Genomic DNA, 21,850 nt, shown 5'->3' with positions numbered 1-21,850 from the left:
GCAACGATAAACATACATATGGCCGCCACTCAGACCTATTTAAATGGGAACATCTGTTCTACTCCTATTCTATATCTATGGTGTCAGCATGGCAGAGTAATGATGTGCAAACACACACACACACCATTAGAGGCTCTGGATTGCTAACCAGTCAAGGGGCAGTGCATTTGGGTACAGGTTCATTCTGACTGCGGCTACATTAGTGGTAGAATGTGAAAGGCCGTGAGATGCACTGCTCTTCACACTCAACAGAGACATTGGTTTCTCCAAAAATGCTATTCTTTTTTTAACCACAAAAGTAAATTAATCAATCAACATCAAAATAACTAGGATTGAGGTGATTTATGCCTGTGAAAGTCTCCCGAAGAGCCGTCAAGCAGCCTGGCTGCTCAACTGACCCCATGCAAACACTGGGAAGCACCATGATATGCAAGATGCCCAAAGAAAAGTCATGTCTAAATGTCAACATGCATGCATTTTGTCATTTTTTTGTTGAAAATAATAGAAAGTTAAAATAAACGGAAATGCAAATTCAGTTAACTTATTTGATGCTTTGTCGAAGAATTTGTGAAACGCAAATGAATAATCAGCAATTTCAGGTACTGTATATATTAAGCATTTAAAAATCAACTATAGCCTTGAGGAAAGATTCCTAATTATCATATTTTTTCATTTTCATTCTCTGCCATTTCATTTTTTTTTTTTAATGTCAATCATGTTTCACAAAATAAGCCCAGCATTCAATGCGGCAGCGTAAAGGGCTCAAAGGTTTCACCTTCTGCTAAACAGAAGTCCCCATTAGACGCAGAACGTTGTTCAGCTTCACAACGTAAAGTTTCCCCCGATGCAAATCAACTGTTGTTGGGAGTTTTCTGCCGAGCCATCCATCAAGCTAATGTCCCACTAAATCAGCAGCTAATGTCTCAGACGCACACAGCCTGCTCTTTCACAATGGGCCATTTCACTGCACCGACGGGGTGGAGAAAATGAGGGAAGATGATGAGAAAGAATAGGAAAAAAAAATACTGAGCAATGTACTGAAAAACAAAAAAGATGAGCAAAGAGTTGAAAGATGGGCACAGTGAGATGGTATCCATTCAGTGCCAACAGCCGATGCTACAAGAGCAACATGGAAACACCGAAACTGATGTTCCCTGTCGCAACAATAACTTTGGTTCCTGCTTCTGCTGACGTCGTCTAATGTTTTCTTGACATGGGGTGCTATTAAAAGATGGACACACTCGCTGGCATTCATACAGCCAGGAAAGCAATATCAATTCAACAAAACAGTTTATTTTATTATGTTTGGGGGGGGGGGGGTCTGTCGAACAAAGATTGACTATCTAATGTAGATGATTGGCGTATACCAGTGGTTACCCCCTGAGTGGGTGGGGTGGAGGGGGGGTGAAGGGGGACCAAGAAGGGAGACCCCAGGGGAGGTCAATTAAGTCAATTGTATTGCTAGTTTATTTTCAGTAAATAAATAATAATTAAGTGAAAGGTTAGGGAGTGTGCTTATTTTAGAAGGAAACATATATACAAATATTTTATATTCCTGAGACATAATATATTGTAGATCAACATTCAAGTAGATTATGTTGAAGTGTATTTTAAAGTGTCACAGTATTTACAAGACGTTTTGTCTCTATTACCGAGAGCAGTGTGAGATTGTAAGATTATACTCCAGCGTTTACCATGGTGTGGATTGTTACTTTTCTAAATTGTTTCTGCAACAAAATACATAGCTATTCTAAATAGTGTGATATCCACATTTACATTAAAATGTAAAAATTAGAAAAAGATACGCTGCAAAAGTTGTGACAAATTAAGTAGAAAAATAATAAGGATTCGAAAATCCTCCCCGAAAAAGGCAGATGGGAAGAAAGAACAGCGAAATGAAAAACAACAAGCTCATAATGACTCTATGAAACGGAGAAAAACAACAACGTGTTTCCTCCGTTCCTTAATCGGCGGCTGCCAGACGGCAGAGCGATGGGGCCTTCTGCCTCCAGTGTTATCAGGAAGGAGCCAATGGAGTGTGACCGAATTGCCGCGCAAACAAGGGATCCATGGAGGGGCGAGGGAACAAAAGTACCAGCAAGAGAGGGATGGGGTGAACTTTCCTCCTATCGCAACAGCATCATGTGCTTAACTTTCGTCGTGGAGCAACTTTGCCGCGACAAAAGCAGGAGAAAGGAGGAAGAATGCAACTGGTTCCCCCCCCATCCTCACCCATCTCCACCTCCTTTCCTCCCTGGAACCCAAAAGAAAGCAGGTGTATTGGCAGGCAGGTCTGGGTGCCGGCGATAACAATGTTGGCTTTGTTCCCCACTGGAATTGGACGAGAGTGCTTCTCCCGCCGCCGCCACCGCCCAACACAATAATTAAACGAGCCCGGCGTCCAACGCCGCGTCTTCCCCCCTCCACTCAATGAAAGCCGAGATTTGCACGTGTTGTTTGTCTCAGAAAATCCAATTTTTATTTCCCAACCTTTTTTTTTAAGTTGCCTCCGACATTCCTGCTGTGCAGATCCCTCTCGCTGACACCTCGGGAAAACACAACGTGATCGATCTGAATGATGCTCTACCTCGGCTGTAAAATGCTGCAGGGCCTTCTTGTCTTGTTCCGAAGGCACTTTCATAAAAATGCCAATGTAGGTACATTTTACACAGGCCTTTGTTCACTCACTACATTATGCACATTCAGCATTGCGATAAATATTACAGATAGAGAAGCACTAGACAGCTCCAAGGCTGATCTTTCTTATACTACTGAATACAAGTAATTATAAATGAAGGTACTTCATTTATAATCTGATTTATATAACAACAGCTTACCTAAAAATGTATGATCACACAAATAGGCTTTTTTCAACAAGTCACTTCAACAAGAGCAACTGTGGAAAGCCAAGCACATTCCTGCGTTGGCAAAATCAGCGCTGATCCTTGGGAGCAGCGTCCTGAGCTGTGTTACCAGAATCTAAAAGCATGACGCTGCCTTCTGCACGCTAAACCAAACTCTGCTCACACAAAGGTGTGTGTCCCAGCTTTCCTTTGTGTCCATGTGCACAACTGCACAACATTCGGTCAGGATATCAATGGTTGTTTCACCGTGTCTTCTGGTTCAACATGTCTCCAATTCGCCGCCTTCCGCCACAGGTCTTCTTAATCCGGGGTGGACACGGACCATCCTCGCGGAGGACACTGACTTGTCAGACATGGCTGGAACCAATGACATCAATAAGGCTGCGTTCAGTTTAGGTGTCTGACGGCCGGAGACGTGCTATGGCGCGCGTAGCTTACACCCGCACACCTTAGTGGAACAGAACCATCATTTAGACCGTTGGTCACACGTGTGATCTTGTCTAAACCGCTGAGGCGAACATGGTTCGTGAAAAAAAGTGGATGTGCTAGCATCGCATCACATTTGAAATGGCCCCACAGGCACTTATGACTGTAATATCATATGCAAGCTTCAGTTTCTCTTTAGAAGAATCTTTGAGCTAGTGTCACTTTTTTTTTACATTGAAATCTTGATCAGGTCGAGGATGCTATACGTTTAGCTCAGTGGAAGTCAGGCATGACTTCCCTTTGGGTTCTGGGGAGGGTGGGGGGTGGGGGGGGCACTGGCTGGCACAGCGCTGCAGTCACAGCTGCAAGTAATTGAGTCATCAGTACTAATGTATATTTATATCTCCTGCAGTGCGGCTGGAGACTCTTCCGCTGATTACACATGCTAGGATCATCACCTGGAGTTGGGCTGAAGCAGCTATTCGTCAGGCCATCGACATCCATCTTTAGATCCAAGAAGACGAAGGCATGATAGCAAAATATGCATGTGGAAATTCATATTGCATCCACAGCTCAATAAGAATAAGCAGGATATTCAAGACTTTGCTCACCAACCTGAGGCTAATTGGTCATTTTGGAATACCGTTTTGTTGTTTTTTTGGTTTAGATTACCATGAAACAGCATCATACTCTGTTAGTGACCGTCCATACGCTGCCACTGGCAGTTACACATGTATAAATATTCAGTAATAAGTCATCTCTACATGTTAGTTTTGTTGACTCTACATGTTAGCACACATTCATCACGTGTGTGAATGTGGCTTTGTTCATGTGTGTTTGATGGGCAAATGCAATTTATTTTAAAACAAACCACTTTAAAAGCACATTCACAGTAATATTCTGGAATATGATCTTCCAACTAACAAGCACTCCAGGCGGAGCGCAGTGCCAAGTGAAAACACGTTATGTGGAATTAAATTCAGGTCAGCATTTGCAGGGTGAATGTTTTTGTTCCTTTAACACCAGTGAACCCCGAACACCGTTTTTATCTTGCCAGGAGAAAAACAACGTCTCCCCAAACCAGACAGTAGGTCTGCAGAAGGTAATCGCTATACCCAAGGCTGCAATTTGAGCATATTGCTATGGAAAAACAACCGGCGGCTTTACGGTAGAATACATTAACTAATATTTGTTTCAGCTCTAAACTTTCAGAGTTATACATCACATTAGTCATTTTCAATGGTGGTTACTTACCGGCATTGTAATAGCGATCCAGCTTCTCCCACAAGGGCTCATCATCACGCTGGAGATTTGACAGTTTGAGAGGTTCATAGATGGAACCTGTGGAGGGACAAATCTTTTACAAACTAGCTTTTAAAAAGTTTTCCAGTAACAAATACTGACCTTCAGCCTCTTTTGTACAAAAAATAATGCCTTTGTTGTTTCATCAAAACATTAAAAATGAGTCTTTATTATGTGCCCTCACCTTCATTAACATTTGTTCATGACTGTAATGGGGTAAAATAAATTAAAAATGTTGATCTCATAGTTACTCAGATATTTTTTTTAATATATATTAATTTATATCTTGAGACAATAGTGATTTCATATTTTAAAAAAGGTCCGCAAGCTGCAGTCTTACTCACAATTCAATTATTAAGCAAATAAAAAGCAAGACAATAGACACAAGCCATTAACGAACTCTGTTTCTCACTGCAACACATCGCATTAAACACACAAAACAATACTTAGGCCACAAGCTAAAGATTGAAAGGCTGTTATTTAAGGAGTTTAGGGAAAACCCCCATCTGTTAGACTTTCTCTTTTTCCAGACACTTTTCACTCCACTGAGATTTGCATTTTAATAGGTTCGACCTTGGGTCAATACCACAGGTACTGAAAAATTTAAATTCTGGATGAAATTAGCATAATTTCCATCATCTTAAAAGTTGCAGGGGACAAAGCCAATCCATCTCTTTTTAAAGATAACACCCTGACTAGAGAATAAAAGAGGTCTAATATTCCTATTTTAATTTCTAACATGGGATCAGACAACTGTGGGCATTCAGCGTTTGGCTGGTTTTAAACAATCCCATGATTAACTTTAGAGACGCCGCCCTCTGACACTACTATGGATGCCGTGTGACCTGATTAACACTGCACATTTGTTTGGTGTCCCTTCTGGGTCTGCATGTTTACTAAGGAGGAACACGGTGATTATTCCTACGGCTAAACCAATATGTAAACCAATTATGTTTTGGTTGCTTGTGATCACAAAACAATTATGCAGTGATCTCTACGTAGATGTCTGCCACCTAATCAAGATATATGGTACAATAACCTTCTAATGTTTGGATAAAAAATACATTTCTCTGTGTTCTGTAGCTGTGTCCCGTCGGGCCCTCTGTGCGTGGCCGACTATGTGGTTTTCTTCGGATATGCCGCCACTACTCACCAACTCTGTGCACTTTCCGATGAGGCTGGGCACTCGTGGCCACTGAAGCGGCCATTCTCAAAAGGTGAAATTAAGGCCAATCGTCTCTGTCAGCTAAATCACAAATCTACAGCAATTCACAGGAAGGAGTTAGTAGCAGAGAAGTTAGATTTTGTTTTAAACATGCATGACTCAACAATGAATTACACCCTGCTGGATGAAGGTGAGGAACAGCAAGCAAGGAATTTCAATGCATTGTATTTGTTTAGCCAACTCTTATAACCCTTATGCAGAGGCAAGATGAAGTACTGTATGAGGTACTTCATGAGAAGTACCTCATACAGTACAGTCACTTTATGAGAAGACAAGGGCGTAACCATGCATTCTTTGGGGGTGGGGGGGTGGTTCTGTCAATGGATCGGTCTCGTGGCTCGTTAGTGCCACACCTGCCCAATACCTACTTAAAAAAATATGTACGGGGAAGGGTATTCATTTGGACTCCCCTGAATGTATAAACCATGGTTACGCCCTTGTGAGAAGAACTTCAGCAACGCTCACTTGGGACACATACTGAATACCCAAACGACAGCAGTTATTATGACAATTCTAGATGATTTATGGAGATATTATGTTGTGAATGTTTGGTTTAGCCCACCAAAAGAAACACAATTATGATAGCCAAGCAAGTAGAGACAGACTGAGCACACCATCCGTGCGGTATATCTTGTTTTCTGTGAGTTTGGGAAATCCTTCATAATGTCACTTTGTCAGCCGTATCACTTAAAACACCTGTGACTCTACAGTTATTCTGGAGGTTTCATATTCATCTATTGTTCTTTGTAAATTTTCTCACGTGGTAACTTTTCCTCGAGAGCCATGCTGAATACCAGCGATGGCCCCGTCTGCCAGCTTCCACCACGGGCCCCAGGACCATACCCCACTAAGGGGAGAGATGGGACAGCCGAGGAGACCTGGTGAGAGGCTCTTAAAATAGTCCATTTACACCTCTGACCTTTCATGCCTTTACAGTCACTGTCGTGGACAAGTGGAATGGTCAAATCAGGCCGCTGTTACTCTCGTGCAGTCTCATCCCAAACAGACAGTCTCACTCCGGCGCCGGCACAACAGAAACAATCGGGCGTGTTACGCTGCACGGTGTCATGCGAGGTAAGGAGTCTGACCTGATCGTTTTGATCGGGCTTTGAATTCCAAGAGCTTCCAGCCGACATCTGCAATGCTCGCCATGTTTACAAAGAGTCCAAGGCTCCAGAATATACATAATAAACGATTTCCGCTGTTGTCCTTCAGAATAAAACGAAGGCAGCGAGACTCCCGAAGAACAACATCAGTAAAAAAAATTGGCATTTTAATAGATAAATGTATGACAGTAAAACAAATGAGGGTAATATTAATAATTATCATCGTATTAATTTGTTTAAAAGTGTTCACGTTACGTTCTTGTGAGCCGGATATTTGTATTTATTACGAAGATCTTTTTCCTTTCCGACTGAGCTCTTGCTAACCTTTTCTAGCTTGATGCAGTTTTCAACTTTCAAACTACCCGTAGAACGACACTGCCGTAAATAAAGAGAAACACTTATATCACATTGTGTAACGCTACCCTTATTTCTGCGCATTAAATCCACCCTTTTCCATCACAATACATACAGCAGAACGGACATATACATTTTAAATTAATATTCAATCGATCTATTTGTATTACGTTGATCGAACGAGGCTTCTATTTCACCATGCCGTAAAGCGGTGTGCCGTAACGCAGTCATTGTTGTTGTGAGGAACTGTACCTGTACGAGAAGAAGGATGTGGATATTAAAATTCAATATCTGGGCATTTTTGTTGTTTTTTTGGGGACAGCATACGGTACTTGCTCTTCAAGATGTAACGGCCGACCTTTTCGGTGCCGAAAATTACGGGACGGTGGCGGCGTTTGGAGATTTTTACGCGGATAAGCAGACGGACATCTTCATCATCAGAGGGCGTACGTTACAGCTTCACTGATATCACTTTGCTTTCTGTCATCTATGCTAATTAACCACTTGCACAAGTTACCTAAAATGTTGTTTGCTTAGGGTATTTGCAGCTGTACTCTCTTATCTTGATAATTGGTCTGACATCCCTGCGTGCTCACAAGTCCTTCGCTAAATTATATTTCTTTGACGTTGGTAATTTGGCGTAAATGAACTCTGACAGGAAGACCTGCTTATTCTGGCATTTTACTGTTTCAGAGTCTGAACTGATGATATTCTTGGCTGACTCGAAAATGCCTTACTTCAAGCCCAAAGTTAACATCACGAAGGACATCTTCCCCAGGTAAATGTAAAATACAGGGCTGTTTCTGTTACATGTCCTCATTTATCCTGATTTCCTTTTTTTTACCCCGTCAGCACCGAAGAGGTGACTCACGTTTCAGGGTGGCAATGTTTACTCTGTATGAGGGAATAGCCCCACCTTGTCAATATCTCACCTTTTTAAACGCCATTCCTCCTGTTCCAGGGACACCGTTATCACCAGCGTGGTTCCTGGGGACTATGACGGAGACTCCCAGATGGATGTCCTTCTCACCACAACGATCCAGAACTCCAAGATGACCAATGTGTTCATCTTTTGGGGCAACAACCAGACTTTAGGTAGAGCTTTAGCAGTGAATGGGTGCTGAGGGTTAGGGTGGATGAAGAGTTTAGCTCACACAAACTGGAGAGGGGCCATTGTTATTGTTGCTTTTGCCCGAGGGACTTATGGCCGTTATGGAGAAGGTGTACAATTCTAATCTATTTGGGAATGATAATGATAAAAACACAATGTTATGTACCGTAGTGACAGATTTAACAGTTAGGGAAATAAACAGTTGTCTTATTAAGCAAACAATCAGTTGCATAACTGAGTTTATACAAATAGTACATTTCATTCTTTTTTTGCAGTGGCAGTTAATTACAGCCTTTATGTTTTTTCCGGGTGACAAACACAGAGTCATTAAGAAATAAACTGTACCAAGACTAAACAGTACATAAAGAACGTGAGTAAAAGTCACAGTTTTATATTAAATGTTTTATCAAATTTGTACCTTCTCCATTGATGGGCCCCTTCTGCCAGAAGACATGCTCTAAAAACAAAAAATAAACCCTTTTATAAAACCAGATTTCATCATGTTCCCAAATCAGTATTATATTTCTCGTGCATTTTATTGAAATCGGCTCTTTTGAACATTTGAAGTCAAACCAGCGCTCTGATGTTTCACGCTGTGGGTTTGTTGAAACGTTGCTTCTTCTTCTGCAGATCTGAGTGGGAAGCTCATGCTCAACAAGAACTTTACGGATCAACCTCTTGTTATGGAGTAAGTGTCAGCCTGAATCCCGCTTAGTTAATTCTAATGTGAACATTTTGCTCGTAATGCCGCACATGGACAAAGTAATGTGTCTTATTTTTTATTTGAATGTTCAAGTCCTAAAATATTGTTCTATGTCAATGCACATGATTGATTTATCTTTTATTATTAAATATCCAGTCTTAGATGAATGGGCCATTCTTACCAGTTCATTAGATACTCATGTGCAATAAAATAAAACTACTTGTAAAACTGTAATTTAAATGATGCTGTCCCAAAATGAATGCAAATGGATGTGAAAACCATATTTGAAAGGATGGATGTCAACAAGTTTATTCAGTGTGAACCTAAAAGGCTTTTACCTTAGTGCAAGTTTTATAATAGTGGAACTCTTCCCATAGTTTCAATGGGGACATGATCCCGGACATCTTCGGAGTCACAGATTCCGAACCACCCCTCTACACTGAAGTGTGCTATCTCACCAAAAGGTAATGCAATCATTCTCAAACTCACTTTGAATTTCCTGTGTTTATTTCTTATTCTTTTGTTCACGTTGAATTCATCACTGAAATGTGCAGCTTTAAATCCTTGTGGGTTTCCCTCCCCTTCAGGGTTCAACAGTGGGAGAAAGCACTGAGCTCACCTGTCAACATGCGCAGCCCTCACTCCAACGCTTTCATTGACCTCAACAGGGACTTCACCGCTGGTGAGTCAAGTGACGTTTTCACGTGTTTCTCTACATGAATCAATACATGTCATTAATGTGTACACAGGAAACTGTCTAGGTTGAGACCTTGAAACGGGGAGTAATTGTGCATGTTGTAGCCGATCGATATGGTCCTGTTGTGCAGTGGTGGAAACTAGTACATTTAATTGTAGCAATTTTAAGAAACTTGAGCTATATTAAACTTTACTTTTGGCTAGCTTGATTTTTAGAAAAATCTAGATGTCCCAAATCTTCTACGTCACCCCTTACGAAATAGTGGTGTCCAAAGAGGGCATAAAAGTTGGTTTCACAAGTTCCTAAAAGTGCTCGTTCCAACGCCTAACAACCCTCCTCCCACACTCACACCTTTGCCTCCTTGACGTCAGAGGTGGCCGCCCTTCAGGACCGTCGGTACATCGACCGATCCCAGAACAGATGTTCCCAGCTGAGGTGCTGAGGTTTATCCTAGGACTTCCTCCGTTACCCCAACACACCACTCTACCCCTCTCTTTACCCAAGTGACAAAAACGTGCAACCTCAAATCAGACGATACAATCACAAAATCAATCATTGATTTTTTTTTGTGCCTATGGTTCTCTTATATCAAGTACACTTGAACATCCTTATGTCCGAACGTGGTCTTTGTTATGGACCATCCTACGACTAGCACAGAAGCCCAATGACAAACAAGCGCTCAGGTTCAGGTCAGGGAGTCCGATCCTCACAATCTGGCATCTCCAGTCGTCTTCATCGTTGGACACGGGTGCTTTGAGGTCTCCCAGTAGAACTGTGGATCCCCCACTGGTGCCCCAAGCAGGACTCCATTCAGGGTCTCCATAAAGACTCAGAATTCTACTTCTGTGTGTGCATCTTCCTTTTCCTCACACATTCGAGCCGTGCATTTCACAAGAAAAGCCTCCTCAGATTGGCAGACATCAGTGTCTTATTGCAGCGGAGAACCTGTGAGCCGCTAGGGACATGTGATCAGTTCAATAGAAGATATGCTGAATTTAGAAGGGTATTAATACGTTTTCAGATGCTGCCTGGTTAATGAATTCCATCCAGACCGCTGCTTTCTTCTGTTCTCGCTTGCGACATTTCTTAAAAATGTAGAGCAGGTTCAGCTGTGAACTTGAAACTCACAGACGTTGCCTTCCACACGTCTTTCCTCCGAGGAAACTTCAGGAACCAAAACATCCGTTCAAAGCCGCCAGTTTTCAAGTTAGTCATTTTCTTCACCAGTGACTGGAGAAATCCCCTCCTTCTTGTTTTACAGCATCTCCCTCCTGTCCTTCAGGCCACCAAGTGCAGCGCTGTCACTTAGACTTATGGGGGGGATTTTATATATTTTTTCTCTGGAAACTAATCCTCGTGTTTAAGGTAATCAGAGAGGATTTAGTCGTGTCATACCCGCAGCAGGTATCTTCTTGTGCTGTGTGGTTTTATTCCCAGGGCTGTCACGGTTTAACCGGAGCAGATATTAATTAATATTTAATCTGCCAGAGTATTAGGAAATAGTCAATGAATTTTCTTGTGGAAGACTTAAATATATTCCAGTAGCAACATTTTGTTTACCTGAAAACAGATTGTATTGTTCCTGCCACTCCTCCTCAGTCAGAGTGATGGCCGGCGTGTCCGCTCGTCTTTCACTCTTTTGTATGTAGAATGGCAGTGATCTTTAAATGCTTGTGGCTGCCTATGTGTGTTCAGTCGGGAGTCTTCTGCGTGGCCCAGCTCACAGTGTGCTGTGTCCACCTGCTTCTCCGAGCCGGGGCCGGCTAAAGCAGGGAGAGAGTGACATTTTAAGGAGCCGCGTTTAACATTCACAACATTAACAGAGCAGCGAACAACTATTTGCGAGGTGAAGATGTAGTGGAGTGAAGTAGCTCTTTCCCTGTGTGTATCCGAAGGCTCCTCTTGCTTTATCCACACAGCCGGACCACAGCGTGCCATTTGAAGCCTGTTTGTGCACGGCAGCGAGTTTCAGCTGAATTTAATTGTCATTGTTGTAATTGCCCCTTAATATACTACTGTACAGTTTATATAAACGCACAATCAAAAGGGAGGAAATGAAGAGCATTCGCAGGCAAACACAAAACCTCACTACCTATCAGAAATTCTGTGAATTTTATTGGATTAATTCCAGTGGAGAAAAAGGGAAAACAACTTGTATTTTCCTTCTGGCTCAGAGTGATTAGATATGCCTTTAAATCGTTAAATATTTATGAGTATAAAATGAGGAATTAATAAATACACATTAATCTTAAACATCTTAATTAAGACAACTAGAGTTGAGTTGCTGTGGAGAATAAGTGTGAAACACTCAAAAATGCAAATTACACAGACGAGAAAATTATAGAAATGAATAAATCTTATTTGAATTGAACGGAGGCATCATAAAGGACCTGGCAGATACTGGAGGGGCGTTTTGTAGATTTCTTCAAATGAATCTAGAGTGAAGGGACTAAATAAGTCCACTGAACATTTAATCGCCAAACAAAGACTGCTGATGAATCTTTCTGATGGAAGTGAGACTCTGTGCCTCATGTTGAACAAGGTTTTCTCTCACCTACCAGTACAGTAATACAGGGAGCTACTCTGTTAGCGGGGTCCAGGGAGGCTGAGGGCTGCGTCACGGCCTTGTCACCACTCTAATTTCAGTCCAATGTCATAGCTGTACGCATTCCCATGGTAGTGTATTGGCTGGCCTCACTCCATCAGCAGAGGGAGAAAAGGCGTCTGGAATTATTTCCTGGCCGGTGTCAAGGCCTCGTTTAGCCCGCTCATTGTACTCTCCAGCCAACCGACCTGGCGACGGCGCAGCGCACAGGGCTCATAATCTCTTTTTTTTATTATCGCATCCCTCCAGCCGGCGTCTTTAACTGTGACACATTCACAGCAGCTTTGCGTTTGGGCCTTTTTTGCCATTTGTTTTGTCTCCCTACTCGCACACTGAGGGATTCCAGGTCTCTTTAAGGAAGTTGGATTGCGCCCCCATTGCTCGTTCGATGAATGTCGCCCGTCGATAATACATCCACAATCTGGAGTTTCTAGTGTAGGATTGACATATTGACTGGACAACAGAGCGGATAAAACATAAGATGAGAGAATCCACCGGGAGAGTAAACCACGTCTTCAACATTTTGCTAGTCTAATTGTTAGCACCTACTGTGTAAATACAGTTTTTACAGTATACTGCTATCTTTACTTTGCACCATGAAAGCAAGGACATCATTAAGCATCGAGCCGGCTTTATAGACAAAGTTGTTCTGTTGTGGTTACTAATTAGCAGGAAAAGGGCTTCGGCAGGACCGCCAGTAGGTTGAGATCTCCGCGACTCACTGATGTGAGCGGCTGCTCCAACGGCCCCCAAAGCGTCCGCAAGCATCAAAGCCGAAGGACAACGGTAGGTGTGCTTACGGCGCCGTATTGACCCATATTGCATCTCTCTGCAGTTGAGGTTCACGGTTAGCCCATGGGGGGGGGGCACTTCACAACATTTGACATAAGAAGGAGCGCCCGCTAGGCAGGAAGCTCCCGGCTGCAAGACGCAAACTCCTTTTGAGGGGGAAAAAGCAATAATTGCAAAGTAATTATAGATGCCATTTTGCGAGGGAAAAATAAACCACGCAGAAAGACGGCGATACTGGCAACACAGGTTCCATTGCTAGGCAACAGGCATAGTAATGCGCTGCGCAGCATCCAATTAAACCGGCTCTGTGTCAAAGTGGCTTGTTGATTGTCTGACTAATAATGCAGTGTTTGGGGTAAGAGAACAGATTTGCCACCTAACAAGGGGCAGACAAGGAGAAGAATTGATAATACAGGGATTAAGTTGGATGGCAGACTCTGGCACTTTTAATAACCATTTGGTAATCGGGGTTCTGTCACAGACCGAGAGCGAGACACTCACCCAGAGAAGAAGAAATATCGCACACCTGCTGGATAATAGTACTAACAATTCCTTTTTCTATCAATGATAATGATAATAATGTATCATTGCTTCCCAACTGTTTGTCTTTCTGTCTGGGGGGGCAAAGCCATTTCCCTCAGGCCAACTGTGGCCAGCTGCCAATTGTTAAATGGCCTAAAAGCTTTCATTTACAAGCCTAGTTCAATGCCATCAAAATAAGTACCACAGCCCAGAATAATTTATGGGTCGAAAGCGCCTAGACTCCTGATCAAATAACTCCGTTACTTAATGGTGCAGCTGTCTTACAATAGAAATAAAGATTGATGCTAGAATCTTGTGTGATTTAAATATATTGATCCAAAATAAAAAATTGCAGAGAAAATCTTTATGCGATTAACAGTAGGACCATCAGATTGTGCCAGAGCAACTGACAGTAATGGCCAGGTGTTTCTCCAGTATTTAAGTTTCCCCGTTCCTCAAAAATTAAACCACTTTAAGCAAGCATTTAATAAGCTATGCTTACACCCTGTGGATTGAAAGCCAAAACAAAATACAATTAATTTGGCTGTATTCAAAAACCTTAACTGTCTACACAAAGCAGCGATAAAGCAGAGGTCTTCACCAACACGTCACATGCATTGAATTCCTCGCGTTGTCATTTCCCTCACAAGCGTGTTCGGGCCGCCTGGTGCAATATGCCAGTCCTCTTGAGGGGCCTCGTCCGGAGCATTTCTGCCTCCATAAGCGCTGGCAAAAGTGATGCTGTGTTTTCTTTTGGTCAACATGATATTTTCTTTTGCGAAAAAATTAATATCGGTAGTAGGAACAAATGAGGCAGAACATTGTGAGCACCTTCACGGCAGCCTTATGTTATACTCTACCCATGATAGAGAAAACTATATGATAAAAGAATATACTGATCCATATGCAGCGGAATCTGTGTAGAACTTTGTAGGCACAGGGACATAAATGTGTTATAATGTGCCTCCGATTGACATTTTACAGAACACGTTTCAACTGCAAAGAGGGTACATTTTGTCTTCTTTATATTTCATATGCATCATATTTATCATCCGCAGCATCTGTTGACCAGTACGCCTGGTCTCATCTTTTTTACTACAAACTTATGTTAAGTCCCCTCTATAATAAGTTAGCTTTACACAAAACAAAATATTGACTTCTCATTGTACTCAATATACAATGCAAGTCACCCTTGATGTTGGCAAGCTACATTGATGCATGTCTTGTATACACACACACACACGCACACGTACACACATCGTTCCAGTCAAATGAGCTTTATTATGCTTGTTATTGTAGTTTGGTGATGAGTTTCTATTTACAAACACCCACATGTGTGGCATAAAGAAAATGAGCAAAATAGGGTTAAGTGTGTGTGTGTGTGTGTGTGTGTGTGTGTGTGTGTGTGTGTGTGTGTGTGTGTGTGTGTGTGTGTGTGTGTGTGTGTGTGTGTGTGTGTGTGTGTGTGTGTGCTAGTACATATGTGTATTAGAGGGTTTGGCCATAATCCTCCCCGTAGCTACTGCACCTACGTTGTTCCCTGTAATGGTTTTAGGAGATTATTTCCTCCGGGAATAGCATTGCTCCATTCTACGCCGGCGTGTTTTTGCTATGTTTGTGAATGATAGATCCAGGGGGGGTGGGGGAGTCGCACAGTGTGGAGTCGGAGCTACATATTGGCTTAGAGACGGATTTATTCCATAGAGCTTTCCACTTTGTTCCTGGCCTGGATTCTGCATTGTATCTGACTGTGTGTGTGTGTGTGTGTGTACACATACGTGGTGGGTTTGTGAGGTAGGGCGGTGATTACTGTAAAAGTAGTGCGGTGCATGTTTGCGTCTGTCGCTGTGGTATTGACTTATATTCATATAGTGCACAGTGGTTGCCATGACGCTGACAACATCATTCAGTCTTTCTTTAGATGTTGTGACAAATTTACCAAGTCAGCTACGTTTTAGCCTTTTAAAAAAACTCATCTGTGACTGAGATAGCCATTGGAAGAGAATCTCTGAGCCCTCTCAGCCTCTGCGTGACGTGTTAACGGAGGGGGAGAAATTGACTGCCATATCTTGCTGCATTAACAAGTGAAGTGTGTATGTCTGTGACGGGACAGCTCCCCCGGACGGTTCTCGCTCAGTGGACAAGCCAGCAGTGCAGATCTGAAGGTTCTCTCTCCTGCTACTCCGTTCGACGCTCGAGGAAAGCGTCTTCGTGGCCGTTGGGCAACTTTGGAAAAGCTCGTTTCACAGTCCGATGGTTCCTTGCTAGAAAGGGGACAGGTCTGCATATCAATGGAGGGGGCCTGGGAAGGTTTTTGGCTGCGACCCCACTCGGTTCCTTCTGGCACCCCCTTAAAAAAGTTTCGTCTGACATTGTCCATTTTGGCGCATGACCATATTGGACTAAGAACAGCACCTGTTTAAGCATGCTGTCATCATTTAAATATATTTCATTATTTTACATGCAAGATATTCATTACAATCTGGACAACACTATGCTGTTCTTGTATGATTACCAAAGGTTAACGGCGAGCTGGCGTTTGCATGATGACCAACCGACATCAACCGGTCATGAAGCAGGCTGGATAGCAAGTGTCCTTTTTGTCTTCCACGTTAGTATTATCCAAGTTTTTCACAAGGCAGACTTAAAGCCTGCCGGAGGGCCGACAGCTTCTCCACGTCTGGCATGTGACCTGCTGGGATTCTAACTGCAGCAGCAGGTCAAAACTCGGGCAGGCTTAAGTGTGACTGTAGGCAGGACATCAGCTGGTGCCAGAGAGCTAAATAACTCAGTAGGCCTGTTCATGCTTTTCTTCTGTCCCTTCATTAAAAAGAGGCAGCAGGTATTGATAGACGCGCCTGGTCGTTCTAGTTTCAGAATAACCTTTTTGCCTCTCGTCTCCCTCCCAGCATGAGAGGAGCATCGCCCCCCGACATCTGTCGGAGGCAGAGTGTGGGTTTCACCTGCTGCAGGGCTGTGACATTTGCTTCAGTATACTGTCCCGCTGAAGCCCGCATCAGTCCCAGGATGGAAGACGGTGGGGAACAAAATCGATGCACACAGGACGGACATAGAGGGCTTGACTTTGCTTATGGCAGGACGGTGGACCAACGTGCACGAGACACACAAACACATAGAGATCCATCGGCAGGCGCAAGCACTTTGTGCTTTCACCTCATTTTGCCACATGCAAACTGGATCACACAAACACACACACACACCTACACACACTCACAGTGGATGTTGGAACAAAGAGTTCAGCAAGCACGGTGTCCCTTCTTGAGCCCATCGCCCCATGGGAATAGAGCGCACAACTGGGTTTATGCATGTGTGTGTGTCCCTTTGGCAGCCAGCCGGGGACGGAGTCACAGCTTGTTGACTGAGTAACAGGCTAACAAATGACTTGCTCGGGGGCATTCAAGACACAACAAAGCAAGAGGATCTGCTCTCTCTGTGGCGCTCTTGCGTGTTCTCCTCCAAAATTTCAACTTTCCGTTGCCCCGCCAACAGGCGCGCGCAGCCCTAATGGCCCGCACCGCGGTCATGAGCGAGGTGACGGCACCCTCGCACAAACACACACGGCATATCAGCCGCTAATGCAGCGGCTGTCACATCCGCTCTGCTCGGCAGCCCGGATAAAACACCGCTGCCTCTGCAGCCGCTGCTGCGAGGCCATTTACAGGTACAAGGAGGGGGATGTAATACCACCGCCGCCGCTTTTGTTGTCGGTCTCGAAATAGCTTTCCGAGCAAAAGAAAAGTTTCAGGGAAGAGAAGGAGAGAAGGAAAGCTGAGGAAAGATAGGAGTAATGAAGGCTCTGCATTTTTCAAAATTAATTCTAACAGTGGAGGGTGCACATTAATGAGTGAATTTCTATGTGTATTTAAGCTGTTCTCAGTAATTGTAGGATTTGTCTCCCTCTATTTCTGTGTGACACACAATGCTAAAAAGTGGATGAAAAGAAGGACACCAGAGAAGCAACGGAAACCGCTTCAGTTTTGAAAGGACCTGTGCAGTCATCAGATCATAATGTATCATCCCGCTCACCATAGTGGAATCCATAATGTCTCTCTCCACTCACGGACACGACGCTTCTCATCTCCACAACTCTCTGTACTCTGATGCTGCTGGTAAACACCTCATGTGTATGGCATCTTGTATTGTTAATAATCTTATATAATCTTTGATCATTATTATTATATTCACATCTGCCTTGCTACTTTTTTTTAACTACTAAAATACAACAAATTACTTTGTTTCTGACATTATTTCATTGAACAAATTGAGCTGAATCACAAAAGGCTGCAATTAAAAAAACAAGAATGACACATTACATTTTACAGCACAGCTTTGCACTGAATAAATCCCTGAGTTCAGTACCGCGGCCTTTTTACGATGTGCTCACTGCACAAAGGGCGATAAAGAAATGATTCATTGTGCAGGCGATGTACATCAGTGTCCGTCGGTGCGCAACCCGAGCCGGCTTTTTTTTTTCTCCCTCTGTGGCGCCAAAGTTCCCCAAAGTAAACGTCCAGTTTGAGTCATGTCTTGCGGGTTCCACCCCTGCCCTTTCGTTTACATTTGATGTAAGAAATTGAGGCGATGTGCTCGTTCCTTTGGTTGCGAGCTGCAGACCTGTGATAGCTCCCCTCTAGTTGTGCTCACTGATTGCTAACACCTCTTGACCTGCCGCCAACGCTGCTTCGGTTGTGTGCACCCGGGTACGGCGGCTAACGGGCGTGCGTGTGTGCAGAGAGGAGCCGGCGTGAAAGGAGAAAATTGATGGTGAGACAAAGCCGGGTGATATTATGGGCTCTGTCTGCTCTCCTCAATGTCAGAGTTCTCCCTCTCTGCCGAGGCATGGCCCCCGTCTAGCATCACCCTATCTGTTTATACCAAGGCTAATAGGAGGCCTGCTCTTTATCTCTATACTCCGGCTCAACATAATGGAATAGAGAGACATAATGCTGCTGTAGTCAAACAGTCAGTGGAGGCCTTTAAATTCCTTCCAATCCCCTTAACAAATCTGATGGAGAGGCTATGAATAACTCAAGGGCCACTCATCTCCCCCCCTCTCTGCATCTCTCCTCTCCTCCCCTTTCCTCATTCAAACCTGAGAATCAACTCAGATTAACTCATTCTACCTCACCTTTTAATCGCCAATTGTCAGCTTACTTTAGGAGGTCGAACTATTGCGAGACTCCAAACAGACATTGTGTGCTTGCAGTGCTTTGTTGATAGACTGAGTGAAAAGTTTCCTCAGGAATTAAAATTTTCTCCCCGAATGGACATGGAGAACAAAGAATTGGCTCCAGCCTGAGATGACTGCGGTCTGAAGAGGAGCGCCCTTCAAGCTTCATTTCCCCCTTATTTCTCGAGGGAGGTGTGCTTTCTATCATTCTCGGCATTTGGTCATCTAAAGTGTCTCTTATATCTTGAATGATCTACCGACAATCTATTGAAATAGAGTTGTGGCAAATGTTGACATCTGACTTTTGCTTTAGATGAGAAGCCCTCGGTGCAAAGAGCAGAAAGAAATATTGATGCAGTCTGCACATCTGGAAAGATTGCATCGATAGGGTCGAACTTAAGATTCAAGAGCCTTTTCTAGTGCACCGGCTAGCATCATAGCTAGGCTACACCAGTCAGTCTAGGCTCTCCACTTGGACCAGCATGAAATGGCTGTTTTCCCATCAGAGCAAATAGTCCACCACCTGTGACTTGTTGAATCCATATATTTACATTGAGGCTACTGTAAGTGTAGAGTTTATTACTGTATATTTACAAACTGTACCTTCTTTAATGGAGAAAGAAACTTCTTTACTGTTGAAAAAAAAACTCCCCAAGCAAATGATCTGTAATCTGAGCCATGCATCTGTAAGTAAATACAACAGGGGAATTGTTTTCAAAGGTGATTACAAGATCTGTGGAGTTGAAGAATATGAAGAATTGAAGAATATGTGCATAAATTATCCATATTCAATCAGAATGAGGTTGCTTGGCTGACGATGGGAACACGCAGAAATCACTTGTGCATGTTTTTAAATATATTATTTTAATCATTAAGTTAAAAAAATTCCCTCTTTGAGACCTGTTTTTTTATTTCACTCATTTTCGGGCTTAATTACTCTCACGCACGCGGCTGCATTTGTTTTAACCCGCACTCGGTACATTCCGTCCCGTGGAGCCAACACGCGTTCAACAAGCAGTACACGCCTGCCCTTGCCTGTTCACGTCAGTCTCATTTGTGTCCTCCTGTAGTAGAAACAGCGTCCAGCCAATCAGACCTGCGTGCAGCAGGCTGTTGTGTGTCCCGACAGAAACAGCCACGGGGCCTACGGTGCCTCTGCAGCGCTGCAGCATGTTGCTTTGCCTCGCCGAGCCGTTTGCTTCACCACTCATGGGCTCATAGCATCCTTCAGTAAGCAACAGACACACGTGCAATTATTCTGTTATTCTGTGTGATAGGACTCGCTGATTGTCTGGCTGTATCGGAACCCGATGACAAAGAAAATCTATAAATATATGCACACGTAGACGCATGCACGGATATGGATAGTGTGGTCAAAGTCAGGCTCCGAGCTGCGGGCGTTAATACGCTCCCTGCTTACCAGGCGTTCGTTCACGCGTACCTTTTTAGAAATGTAATTTGTACAGAAGAGAAAATAATTAAAAAAACAAAATATGTGAGAGAGAATGTGTGGGAGAGGAGGGACGGACAATAAATAATCATGTGATTGTTCATTCGGAAAACCCCGGAACCCGGATGGTCTCAGCATCTGGTTTCAGGCTTCTTCCTCCGCCCCAGTCTTTGTGTTTCTTGATGCTCAGCGGAGCCGGCACTCCAGCCTTCACAGTTAGCATCACTTTAATTATGCGGCGACACGACTAACCACTTGGAACTCCGAGTCCCTGTTTCTGTTTCTGTTACACACACACACACACACACACACGATTACATAAATATTCCTCAATTATGTATGCATCTTTCCCAAGTGGTGGAGTGTGACAGCTCTCAATGAGTCTTTGGATGTGCGGATGTGCTCACGGTGCACAGTGTCGGGTCGGTGCTGCCGTTGTTGGATTTGATGTCTGTTTACTTCTTGTTAAGCCTGATAAAACTCAATGCGTGACACGCCATTCAGAACAAATGTGGTCGCTCTGTAAAGTGTAACACGCTTAGGCATTTGATTATATGGGCTTTTAAAAGCGGTGCTCTTTTGTGAGGAATATCTCTCCAAACAAATCGCAAAGGTATTGCTAACGTCTGTCTGCCACAGAGTTCATTTCCTACAGTATTTTGAAATCTAATTGAAAAAAAACAGCAGTTTAGTTGTTGATGGAGTGTGAGTTTAAACTACTGGCTTGAAATGTAGATAAAAAAAAGCAAAGCATGTAAATGAGAAAACAAATTTACTCCGAACAAATCACTTTGTGCCAAAAATGCAAAGAATATGGAAAACGCAACAAACACGATGGAATGAAGATTTCCAGATACAGCGAAGCTTCAGTTTCTTTATCCCTCCTTAAGTGTTCAGTACAGTTTTAGAGTCTAACCTTGTTCACAGTGGTGGCCAGAATAAAGGCTCAAACTGAACAACCATAGCAGACTTGCAGTAATTGCTCTCAAGAGGCCGATCGTGCAGTTTTGGTCTAATGGTGGCGTCGATGTAATCCTAAAATCATGCCAATTAAATGATATCAAAGGAATATTTTGGAAGGAATTATCAAGGCAATAAGGCTTATGTGCACACCCCCGGCCGACTGCTCACAACAGCACTGCATCTCCCGACGCAGCCCTCCCTTGGATGGGATTAGCGGGCTTTGATGGTCGTGTTGGTCACTTTTAATCATACAGGTACGACAGGATTACTTGCAGCTCGCCATGACACTGGGACGGCCACGGCCCCTGATGTCAGCGGTGCTACCTCAGCCCTGTCGGTGTCCTCCTCCGCTGCTGGCAGTTCTTTAAACACTGTCTCGTTACAGGGAAGAATACGTGTGGGACGAGCGTGTCTCTCTTTGGGCCACTGGGTGAGCGTGGTTTGACACACAGTTGGGAGCATGATTTATATCATGAACGCTGTATCCTGAATGTGCTTTGTAGTAGGTCATCAGTTTGTTTTCCTTCCAATTAATTGCT

General features: G+C 43.5%; 2 protein-coding genes across 4 annotated transcripts in view; one reads left to right on the top strand and one right to left on the bottom strand.

Annotated features, from left to right (window-relative positions):
* Window positions 1-7,006, bottom strand: part of phkb (phosphorylase kinase, beta) — a 79,646-nt gene extending 72,640 nt beyond the window's left edge. For 2 of the 3 annotated variants that reach the window (XM_037483334.2, XM_037483325.2), the window contains exons 1-2: window positions 6,906-7,006; window positions 4,545-4,631 (exon numbers count right to left, since the gene is read on the bottom strand). In XM_037483334.2, the coding sequence (XP_037339231.1) occupies window positions 4,545-4,631; window positions 6,906-6,969 (151 nt within the window). In that variant the 5' untranslated portion in view covers window positions 6,970-7,006. Of the gene's footprint in view, window positions 1-4,544; window positions 4,632-5,745; window positions 5,852-6,905 lie in introns of all 3 variants that reach the window. The other variant, XM_037483343.2, reaches the window with a different exon arrangement.
* A 470-nt stretch (window positions 7,007-7,476) lies between these two features.
* Window positions 7,477-21,850, top strand: part of itfg1 (integrin alpha FG-GAP repeat containing 1) — a 100,899-nt gene continuing 86,525 nt past the window's right edge. Inside the window, exons 1-6 of the mRNA XM_037483738.2 lie at window positions 7,477-7,723; window positions 7,971-8,055; window positions 8,239-8,372; window positions 9,019-9,076; window positions 9,469-9,555; window positions 9,679-9,773. Coding sequence (XP_037339635.2) covers window positions 7,546-7,723; window positions 7,971-8,055; window positions 8,239-8,372; window positions 9,019-9,076; window positions 9,469-9,555; window positions 9,679-9,773 — 637 coding nt within the window. The 5' untranslated portion in view covers window positions 7,477-7,545. The remainder of the gene's footprint in view (window positions 7,724-7,970; window positions 8,056-8,238; window positions 8,373-9,018; window positions 9,077-9,468; window positions 9,556-9,678; window positions 9,774-21,850) is intronic.

Source organism: Pungitius pungitius, chromosome 4 (genome assembly GCF_949316345.1).
Source record: "Pungitius pungitius chromosome 4, fPunPun2.1, whole genome shotgun sequence".
Taxonomy (NCBI): domain Eukaryota; kingdom Metazoa; phylum Chordata; class Actinopteri; order Perciformes; family Gasterosteidae; genus Pungitius; species Pungitius pungitius.
This window is presented reverse-complemented; position numbering and strand designations above follow the sequence as displayed.